Source organism: Epinephelus fuscoguttatus, linkage group LG16, assembly GCF_011397635.1.
Source record: "Epinephelus fuscoguttatus linkage group LG16, E.fuscoguttatus.final_Chr_v1".
NCBI lineage: Eukaryota > Metazoa > Chordata > Actinopteri > Perciformes > Serranidae > Epinephelus > Epinephelus fuscoguttatus.
In genome coordinates this window covers 515,980-527,500 of record NC_064767.1, presented here as the reverse complement: position 1 = coordinate 527,500, position 11,521 = coordinate 515,980, and the positions used below count along the sequence as shown (strand labels likewise).

General features: G+C 46.0%; 1 protein-coding gene across 2 annotated transcripts in view; it reads right to left on the bottom strand.

Moving 5' to 3' along the window:
* The window catches only part of LOC125903262 (acetyl-coenzyme A synthetase 2-like, mitochondrial), a 32,515-nt gene that overhangs the window by 18,544 nt on the left and 2,450 nt on the right, over positions 1–11,521 (bottom strand). For both annotated transcript variants that reach the window (XM_049600074.1, XM_049600073.1), the window contains exons 2-6: positions 10,669–10,765; positions 9,166–9,365; positions 3,372–3,547; positions 3,139–3,291; positions 441–588 (exon numbers count right to left, since the gene is read on the bottom strand). In XM_049600074.1, the coding sequence (XP_049456031.1) occupies positions 441–588; positions 3,139–3,291; positions 3,372–3,547; positions 9,166–9,365; positions 10,669–10,765 (774 nt within the window). The remainder of the gene's footprint in view (positions 1–440; positions 589–3,138; positions 3,292–3,371; positions 3,548–9,165; positions 9,366–10,668; positions 10,766–11,521) is intronic.

Below are 11,521 nucleotides of genomic sequence, written 5' to 3'. Positions count from 1 at the left end.
ACACCTGTACATCTGTACACCTGTACACCTGTGCATCTGTACACCTGTGCACCTGTGCACCTGTATACCTGTACACATGTGCACCTATCTATCTATCTATCTATCTATCTAGATAGATAGATAGATAGATAGATAGACAGATAGATAGATATAGATATGTATTTAGCCTTTAGCCTCCTGGACTAACATCCAGGTTCAAAACATGTCAAGGCGTGTGAGGTATGACCTGTTCTCATGACAACTGTGACCGTGTGTCAGCCATGTGTCCTGTTTTTATTTGTTTTCTGGTTTGTTGTTTTGTCTTGTGGTTGTCCTGCTATGTAGAGCGCACTGCAGCAATTCCCTAACGACTTGTGCAAGTTGTATGGCAATAAAGTATTGAATCTTGAAATCTTAACATATACATATATATATGTATAAATATGGTCTGTGAGTCTTACCTGGGTCTGGGTAAACAGGTGTGCTCTCAAACAGGACGGTGGTGGCGCCGTTACACAGCGGGCCGTACACCACGTAGCTGTGTCCCGTGATCCAGCCGACGTCCGCCACACAGCCGAACACGTCGCCATCCTGATAGTCAAACACGTACTGAGGAAACACAACACAAAGGGTTAACACTCTGCTACAATGATACAACTACATTTCCCAGAAGCCCCCAGTGTGTGTGAGCAGATAGGTCCTGAGACACAAAATTCAGTTTCAGAAGGTTTGAAATGTTCTGCAGCTGCTTCACATTGATTCTCCTGCTCGTCTGTTTGTATCTGCTTCATCAGGACGCACCTGTCCACAGTCATCATCACCTCCATATATGGCGTCTCTGGATATTTGTGGGCGGGGCTGTATGCTAATTTCTGACTAGCGTTAGCATGCTGTCAGCTTACGATTGTTTGGCGCTCATGAACATTCACACGTGCCTACGACCAGATCAGAGTTTCCTGCAGCGGTCATGTATGTGATGAAGGTTCTTACGTTCATATCTGCTCACAGGTTTATGAACATGCCATGACAGAGACCAGCTGACGAGTCTGCACGCCGTTTTATAGGAAACTTAGCAGAGTAAACTTTACATCACAATGTGACAGACTGAGACCAACGACCATCAGAGGAACCATCTGATGGGTCCTCCATGACCTCCTGCTCAGTCAGTGCTCAGTGGAAACAAAGCTGTTTTCATCAGAAACTAAAATGGCTGCAGAGCCAACGTGGGGCACCGAGCAACGCCAACAACCCCCCCCCCCCCAACAGTGTGTCAGTGTGTGTCGTCTTGGCGTCCAACCAGTTCTTCTGATAAAGCAGCTTTTGTTCTGTTGTTTCATCCAAACAGGCAGCAAAGCCAAAAACTGTCCTGAACCCTGAGCTGCCGCCGCCAACGCTGCCGCTAAGCTGCTTTAGAAATTAGCACTGATAAATATTTGGCCCTGATGGGGGGGGGGTTATTATGGTACTCAATTATCATCATAAACAAGACGTCAACACACAGAGCAGATGTTTCTGCTAATTTAAAGCTCTCACAGGCCGCCGGGCTGTGTCCTCCTCTTCATCCTCGTCTTCCTCGCTCTGAAGACAAACAGCAGCGTTTGTGTTTGGCCTGTTGTGTAACGGTTTGCCTTTGTCTCCATTAAAACTCCAATCACAAACAATCTGCTGCCAGAGGACGGATGCAGTTCAGGACGCAGCTGAAGACAGACGCAGCAGCTCAGGACGGACGCAGCTCAGGACGCAGTTCAGGACACAGCTCAGGATGCAGCTCAGGACGCAGCTCAGGACGCAGTTCATAACGCAGTTGAGGACGCAGCTCAGGACGCAGCTGAAGACGGATGCAGCAGCTCAGGACGGACGCAGCTCAGGACGCAGTTCAGGACGCAGCTCAGGATGCAGCTGAAGACGGATGCAGCAGCTCAGGACGGACGCAGCTCAGGACACAGCTCAGGATGCAGCTCAGGACACAGCTCAGGATGCAGCTCAGGACGCAGCTCAGGACGCAGTTCATAACGCAGTTGAGGACGCAGCTCAGGACGCAGTTCAGGACGCAGCTCAGGACGCAGCTCAGGACACAGCTCATAACGCAGTTGAGAACGCAGCTCAGGACACAGCTCATAACGCAGTTGAGAACGCAGCTCAGGACACAGCTCATAACGCAGTTGAGAACGCAGCTCAGGACGCAGTTCAGGATGCAGCTGAGGACGCACGCAGCAGCTCAGGACGGACGCAGCTCAGGATGCAACTCAGGACGCAGCTCAGGACGCAGTTCAGGATGCAGCTGAGGACGCAGTTCAGGACGGACGCAGCTGAGGACGCAGCTCAGGACGCAGCAGCTCAGGACGGACGCAGCAGCTCAGGACGGACACAGCTGAGGACGCAGCTCAGGACGCAGCAGCTCAGGACGGACGCAGCTGAGGACGCAGCTCAGGACGGTGATGAAAAGAAAGGAAAGAAAAGAAGAAAAGGATGTCAGGAAGGAACGACTTTGGAAAAAGCAAATGAGGGGGTAGAGAAGGAGGTAGGCAAGGAGACAAGGAGGGAAAGGTATGGAAAGAAAAGGGGATGTAATGAAGTGGACAAGGAGGTTAGGTAGGAATGGAAGAAACAGGGATACAAAAGGAGAGGAAGGGGGCAGGAAAGAAAAAAGGAGATAAAGAAGGAGGGAAGGAGATAGGAGAAGGAGAAGTGTAGGTAGGGAAATGAAAGGGGATGCAATAAAGTAGACAAGGAGGTAAAAAAGGAAAGAAGGTGGTAAGGAGGCAGGATATCAGATAGGGATGAACAAAGGACGTAATGAAGTAGACAAAAAGGATGTTAGGAAGAAAAGAAAGAGGTGAAGAAGATAGGGATGGAAAAAGGAGATAAGGAGAGAGGAAATAAAAAAGAGAAGGAGAGAAGGAGATAGAATAGGAGACAAAGAAAGGGAAAGAAAGATGAGGAGGAGGTAAAGAAGAAAGCAGGAAAGGAGAGAAGGAGGCAGTGAAAGAGAAAAGGAGGTCAGGTGACATGTGAATGTACCTGGTGTGTCAGCGAGGTGTACAGCCGGTATCAGGTGTGTGTGTACCTGGTGTGTCAGCGAGGTGTACAGCAGGTATCAGGTGTGTGTGTACCTGGTGTGTCAGCGAGGTGTACAGCAGGTATCAGGTGTGTGTGTACCTGGTGTGTCAGCGAGGTGTACAGCAGGTATCCGGCCTGTGTGTGAACCACACCTTTAGGCTTCCCCGTACTTCCTGATGTGTAGAGAAGAAACAAAAGATCTTCACTGTCCATCGGCTCCGGGGGACAGACGGGGGACTGAGAGGACATCACCTGTAAGGTACAACAGGTAACTGCAGTACCTGTGATACTGATGGTACAACTGATACTGTAGGACAGGCGAAATGTCTCACCTGCTCCAGGGGGACGTCCAGATGTCCCATCACAGCAGGGTTGTCCGTCCTCTGAGAGACGAACACGTGTTGGATGGTGGGACAGGTCTTCACTGCTGTGTCCACTGTGGACTTGAGGTTGATGAGTCGTCCGCCCCTCACACCTTGGTTACAGGTGACCACAGCTTTACAGCGGGCTGTGAACACAACACAGGTACAGGTGTGATGGGTTACAGCACCTGTTTACTGTCATTACATCAGAGTCCTACTGGGACCTGACATGATCTCCACTGGTTTCTCATACTGCTGGAAAATATGTTTCCAGTGGAAATATAAAACCTGAGGAGACACAGACACACACACACACACACACACACAATTTTACATTGAACGCTGGTCTGCAGCTCGGCAGGTGTCGCACCTCCTCCTGCTCCTCCTCCACCTCCTCCTGCTCCTCCTCCACCTCCTCCTGCTCCTCCTCCACCTCCTCCTGCTCCTCAGAGTGACAGGAGCGAGAGGATGAATCCATTCAGTTTGTCTCTGTTAAACTTAAATAAGTAAAGATACTGTTGTTGTTGTTGTTGTTGTTGTTATTTGTTTGTTTGCTCTGATCGTAGCCTCAGTCGTGATGCTGTCATGTTTTCAGGAGCTTTGAGGAGTCTTCCAATCCAAGTCATCAGCAGGAAGTTTTCTTGAGTTACCACTGAAGGAATCAGAGCCTATCTTTAGTTCCTGACCCACATACCGCAGCAGCTTCAACATGATCGCAGTTACAGCAGGAGTCACTTGAACTAACTCCTCTGAGGGGCTGTAACACGCCGCCACCATCGCCGCTCCTGCTCACTGTTAACGTGTTTCTCTTCTCATGACTCAAACCATATGAGAACAGAGAGAATGTGACGTCACGTAGAGGAGTGGAGGTTGTGGCTGAGGTCTGTCTGTGTTTCTCCATAAATACCCTCACACACCCTGATGATCCTAAATAAAACATCCTGAGGTCACAGGCTCGATCCTGCTCTGACGCTGCAGAGTTCACATCAGGTCACAGATCAGTTAAACTCTCAGCTCTGACTTCAGTTTTGTCTCCAGGCTATAGAAACTCAACTCTTCACATGTTCTGTTCACACTCCGTGGACACACACACGGTTCAGGCAGCTGTATGTGTGCGGCACATTTCATCCACCAGAGCAACTCAACGTCTTTTACACTGCAGTAAAATATGAAACATCACAAAGGACACAGATTTATGATAAAAGGGAAAAATAATATTAAAGGTCAAATTAACAGCTAAAGGATTTACAGTTTAAAATATCATGTTTAAAACAGGTCAAGTTCAGACAACAAAAAGATGATTTAAAAACATTTGAAAAGGAGTTCAAAGATAATTTTATAGTCGTTACCGGCGGAGCAGGCGCTGTAAGAAATAATGTTTTTAGCTTCGACTTCAAAGCGTTCAGACTCGAGGCTGTCTGACAGAGACCAGTCTCATTCTGAAGTCATTAAAAAAAAAGCAACCAACGAAAAAAAGACGTTCTTTAACGTTGGCATGATATACAACAAGTTGCTGTTATAGTTTAGTTGCCTGGCGGCATCAGGATGAAACGTGGGGGGACAAGGATAAAAGTTAAGACGGCAAAATTCTGACACTTTCACCCAGGAGGCTGGTGTTCACTTCTTGTAAGATTGTAAAGCCAAACCCTGTTCTTTTGTCCTAAACCCAACCACATGTGTGTGTTGGCTAAATGTAACCACGTGTGTGTGTGTGTTTAGCCAACACACACACACACGTGGTTACACTCAGATTATATTTATATTATTATTATTATTATTATTATGCTTGCAGTTGGTTTGTGTTTCTTAACTTGACTGATCTGTCGGCCTTTGGGTCGCTCCCAGACCCTTAACGAAGGGTACTGGCCCTATGCAGACTTGATCCCTTGGAAAAACCTGCTCCCACACCATGAGGAGGGTGCTGGTTTTAAAGGGATTGCCAGTCAGATATTTTATGTGTGGTACTGAGAGGAGGGCTGAGTTGACCCTGCCTTCACCCTCCTGCCGCCCATCCCAAAGGGATCCTCAGGACTGCCCCGACATGTGCCTCAGCTGCCATGGAGCATGGGGGGGGGCACAGCCCTGACAGTACCTATGTGCCTTATTTATTATTGTGGGAGGAACTAAATAAATAAGCAAGCAACAAGGAAGGAATTTATACAATAAAAATAAACAGGGAGAGGAGAGACAGAAAAAATAATAAGAAAAATAAGTAAAAACAAAAATGTTTAAGTGGTCAATGGGCTGAGTGTGTTGGTTTACATGATGGAAAAACAAACATAGACAGCAACATAAGAGGAGGGAAATAATAAGATAATGATATGGATAATTCATAGTATCGTTATATATTACACACCTTTATGTTTTTAATAACAAAAACCAACATTAGCGTTTCCCCCCCGATGCTGCCGGGTGCTGTTAAACTATAATGGCCGTCATGCCAATGTTAAAGGGAAACTTTTTACATGGGTGTCTGACACTTCAAGTCACTGACCAGGCGCCAGATTTCAATGACTTCAGAGCGAGACTGGCTTCAGAAGGCAGTGTCAGGATTTTAGACCTGGACTAATGTGGTCATATTTCCTGGTTTATGTCAGGACGCTAACAGCAGCATCTGAATCAGCTGACGACCAGCTCATTTCAAAGTCTTACAGACGGACCAAATGAGAATAACTGGTCCAAATTAATCACACATCAATTTAAAATTCAAACCCATCAGCTGTAACACTGAATCCAAAATTATCATATTTCAAACTGCAGCTTTTTTTCCACAGCTGGTTCGACATCTGCTCACATGGTCAACACGTTTCCTCCAACATCATCAATCAGCGTCATGACTCAAGACATGACACTGGTGACCAGGACATCTGAGGATGTTAGACCTGAACCAGTGTGCTCATATTTCAGCGGCAGCCTTCTGAATAATCTGAAATATGTTTGTTATAAAGTGGCACACACACACTGCTGTAGTAATCTAATCTCTAATCTACAGGAAATAAAGGCATGGCCAAACCTTTCAAGGTCTCACTCTGACTCTAGCTGTGGTCTTTAGATGGTAGCAGGCAGGTGACGGTACACATTTGTTGCGGCAGTGAAATTTAAATCTGAGTCCAGGAAGGGTTCCTGTGTGACTGTTGGAGGTGAGAGCTGACACTCTGTCCGTGGCCCAAATGTCACAGGGTCAGTTATTCAGCAGTAACATGTGAAACAAAGTCAAATGTACGTTTGTGATATTAAGTATAATTACATAAAACCTTTTTCAGTTGCTACCTGACACGCTTCGGCCTCGATATGTGGAATGACCCTCAGTTTCTGTCCCACCTATAAAGAGGTGTCTGCCACCTGAGATCCCCCCTGCTGCTGTTGTACTCCATGACAGAGGTGAGCCGCACTGCTCTCGTACTTATTTCCGTGTTTTAGTGTTGTTAAACTGTTTATAAGTTCATATTCATATTGGTTCAAAGTTATGATCTATAAAAACAGACTTGATGGGGGAAACTTTGACCCATGCTGATGAATATTTTAGAGCCGGGTACTGGCGACACAGACGCTGAGGTGGAGCCTGACTGTAGAAACTGTGGAACAATTTTTGGTGCACACCATTTTTGGCTTTTGTCCGTGCGTACATTTTTAGTTTGGATCCTTCACACTGTTTTATAAATGAGACCACAGGTGAAAATGATACGTTTATCTGTGTCATCTGCAGAATACATTATTATTCTGTACCATTTGTACTAATTGAAGCAGGCAGAGATTAAACAAGAGGAGTCCCAAAATCGACCCCTGAGGGACCCCACATGTCATGGCCATCTGCTCTGACATTAGTTACCAATCAAGATAAAGTACTGCCTGTCACGAAGGTGTGACCTGAACCATTTAAGGACAGTTCAGAGTCCGGCCCAGTATCAGGACAGTCCGCCGGGTCAGAGCAGAACTTTTACTCTGGGTCTGTGTTCAGACAGACGTCATTTATCACACAGTGCAGCCTCAGGGCTGAAACAACTCCACTCAGCTTCAGAAAGTACAGAGGCATCAGGACTGCAGTTCTTCAGCAGAGGCTCGATGGCGGCAGGTCTCAGAGCATTTGCAAAAGCGTCAGATTGGAGGGGTGAACTGTGAGAGCGCTGCTCAGTACAGTTTTAATGAAGCCTGTCACATATCAGGGTGTTGTTAATGTTCTGGAACAAACACTGAGCTGAAGTTTATCTCACAGACTCTGCAGGTAGTTTCTGCACTCCCATCATGCTCTGCTGCTCCTGCTGCTCAGCCGGCCGTGGAAATGTTCTGTTTGGGTTTGAAGGCGCCGGCTGTTTCCAAAACACACGTTGAGTCCTTGAGCAGCGAGTGTGACCTCCAGAGATCTGATTAAACCAACAGACTGCTGAGAGCTGCAGCCAGGGGGGCGAGGCGTTCACTGTGGCTCAGGTGAAACCTCAGCTCCGTCAGACAAAGACAGCACTAATAAAGTTCATCATTTTAATGAGGAAACAAACTGTTAGGAAACATAAAGATACACTGAACTCTTATATATGACGGTCCTTTAAGAAGTGAGGCACCTCAGGAAGAATTAAAGGGGCCTCAGGATAAGATAAGGGGCCTCAGGATAAGATAAGGGCCCAAACTGAAAGTTAAAGATTATTTTTTGGCCTCTGCCTTTCTTTGACTGAACAGTTTAAGCTGAAAGGAGGAGACAAAGCCGATGGCGTGGAGCAAAGGGCCACAGGTCAGAACTAACAAGGACCGGGCTACCGGGCGCTGCAAAGTTAAATGAGATGTTCAGAGACATGGTGACCACAACACGGTCATGGTGTGATGTTAAATGGCTGTTTGGACCAGAGGAAAGTTTCTTTCTTCTTGTGTCTCTGTGGAAACGCTCTGTATCTGTCTCTGTGGTGTTTGGTGCTTCCCATCATGCTTCGGTGTGATCCTGTATTTTGGGCTCCAGCTGCTCCGACCTTCACATTGCTGCAAACGCAACAATAAAAAGCTTCACATGAACTTCTGTTCATTATTTTTGTATTATTCTAGTAGTTTGATTTGAGCTGCCTCAGTGATGGTATTTTGTTTTTATCTTATTTTTATTGTTCTTTGTTTTTCTTAAAAATGTCACATTTTATTGGTTTGAATCAGCATTGATTTGAATCCAGAACCAGTGTTTTATTAATAAAGTTCTTTGGCTTGTAATCAACCTGTTGCTGAACAGAACCTTATATAGAGCAATGCTGCAGGTGACACCATCCGCCGGCTGCAGTCCAGCTCAGACCGCCCAGTTCTCTGCAACACTCTAAAACAGTTTCATGTCGTCGTGAATCTTTGGTCTGAACTGGGCTTAAATTAAACGAAGCTGAGGAACCAGTGGAGAACGTCTCCAGAACAATACTGAGGCTTAAAGCATCTGTTTGTTATTGAGACATCGGGGCACTTCCAGCAGGGATGAACACAAAATTGTCTTTGATCAGTTCTGCGGGTATCTGGTCACAAAGTGTTGGACACATGAACATGTTGACCTGATGATGGCGCTGGAGTCAGAGGATCATTAAAGTTACTATAGTTTTGAGAGGAACATGAACACTGAGCCACATGTCATCACAATCATCCAGTACATGGAGAAATATGTCAGTAATAAACCTCATGGTGACAGGAAATGTGTCATCAAACCAAAACCAGGAGGCTAAAAAAGCTTCAGAGCTGCAGTTCCTTCAACGTCCACCAGGTGCTGCCCCAGTAGAACCAGTAAACCCAGTCCCAGTGGAAGAAGACTCACCGTCCTGGATCCTCCCTGCCAGAGCCTCCGAGCTGAACCCAGCAAACACCACTGTGTGCACCGCACCAATACGGGCGCATGCCATCATGGCTGCCACTGCCAGCGGTGACACCGGCATGTAAATGGCCACCCTGTCCCCCCTCTGGATCCCATGGCTCTTGAGGGTGTTGGCGAGGCGGCAGGTGGTCTCCAGCAGCTCCCTGTTGAACAGACAGAAGGACACTGAGACTGATGGTAATGACATCATCCTCTGAAGGACAAGTCATGACAGCAGTGGTTTCCAACTGGTCCAGATTTGTCCTCAGTCATCAGCGTCCCACAGTTTAATATATTCAGCGCCACACTTGTGTTTGTCCATGTCTCTGAGCTACCTGCTGCCTCTGTCCAGTATCCGTCTGTCTGTCACTCACTCCACAGACAGCTCTTCAAAATAAAAGCTCTGTGCTGGAAATTCACTGTACTTCAAAATAAAGTGTGTTTTAACAAACTTTACATGTTTGTGAGTCACTTGCGGTACATTCAGAATTTTCCTGTGACACACCAGTTGGGAACCACTGAGCTACATGACAATCAAATACACAACTCAGGTTCAATGACTTAAAGCCATAAATCAGAATTTCTTGAGATAACCCACGGCGTCCCCCAGGGTTCCACCTTGGGGCCTATTTTGTTTTCTATGTTTATAAATGATTTGGGTAAAAACATTTAATCAAAATTACAAATAAATGCAGACAACACTGTCATTTACACACATGCTGCCTCCATGGTGCAGGCAGTGCAGGAGCTTCAGACTGAATTTCAGTCGTTACAAACTGCTTAATTCCAATGCTCAGATGTCCTCAAAAGTTATAGCGCTATAATCCTACAGTTTCAATTATCTGTTTCAGATGTAGCATTCCAGAGGGCACTGTGCTACACTGCATGAAAGGTGCAACATTTTGGTTTGATTTGTGTGACACACACTAGAATTATGTACACACCAATTAAATTAAATCCAAAAACAATCGTCATAAAGATGTAAAATAAAAACACGTCTATCCACTGATGAATTTAATGACATCATAAAGAATGTGGTGACAGAGACATGATGGTGTTTCTCTTGAGAGGTCGCTGTGTTTGAACAGCTGTTGTTGTTATACATTATATTTGTCACAACAGGTCGCTCAACGGGACTTCCTGGTTAAATAAAGGTTAAATAAATATACAAATCCTTCTTAAAGATAAAAACAGCTGTGATGACCTCACAGTTCTGTTATGTGTCATATTTGACAATAACTTTGTTTTTTCTTCATCCTGACTGTAGTTATTCATTATCCATGAGTTAAAATTTACCAGCTGAACATACGTCTTCAGGTCTGTCCCTTACATTTATGGTGCTCAGATAACATCAGCACAGTATGGAGATAAGATAAAGAACAGTATCATCTGCATACAGGGAGGATACAGGAACACAGGGCAGGTCTCAGTCTGTGCTGCAGGTCAGATGTTCACAGGTGTTCGTACCTGTAGGTGACCTTCACCTCAGTGCCCGGCTCGTCTCGCTCCCAGATCAGAGCCACTCGCTCAGGATGTTTCTCCACGTGGACGTCCAGACAGTTCACTGAAACACACACAGACAGGACGAGTGTTCACAGTGTGATATACAGATATCAGTTTACTGTCTCTTTAAAAACCTTCTGACATTCATCTACTCTTTAAAACATGATCTCAACCAGCTTTAAATGGAAATAAAAAACTCACCCACACTTATCACTGAGAACACAGTTCCTGCCTCCTGTCAAACATTTGCTGTGAAACAACTGAAGATCAGAGGTTAGGACTGTGAAGCAGGATGTGGCGTTAGCATTAACTTCAGGGTTAACTCTGGATAAATCACCATGGTAACTGATGCTGAACAGCTGACCTGAAGCCAGTCCAACGTACCCAGGACCCACATCTTCCGCCTGATAACCAGTTACTACACAGCTGGTTATTAACCAGTTCAGTCAGTGTTCATGTGAAAGAGGCAGGGCTATACGTTACGAATGACATCATCAGAAACATGAATGAAGGTGACTGAATACAACACACTTTGTCACACACATGCAGCCGGTGGAGGAGACACTGACATCAGGACCGTTACAAGCAGCAGCTAGAATCTGTGGGTGAGTCTGTGGGTGAGTCTGTGGGTGAGTCTGTGGGTCAATCTGTGGGTGAGTCTGTGGGTGAGTCTGTGGGTGAGTCTGTGGGTCAATCTGTGGGTGAGTCTGTGGGTGAGTCTGTGGGTCAATCTGTGGGTGAGTCTGTGGGTGAGTCTGTGGGTCAATCTGTGGGTGAGTCTGTGGGTGAGTCTGTGGGTGAATCTGTGGGTGAGTCT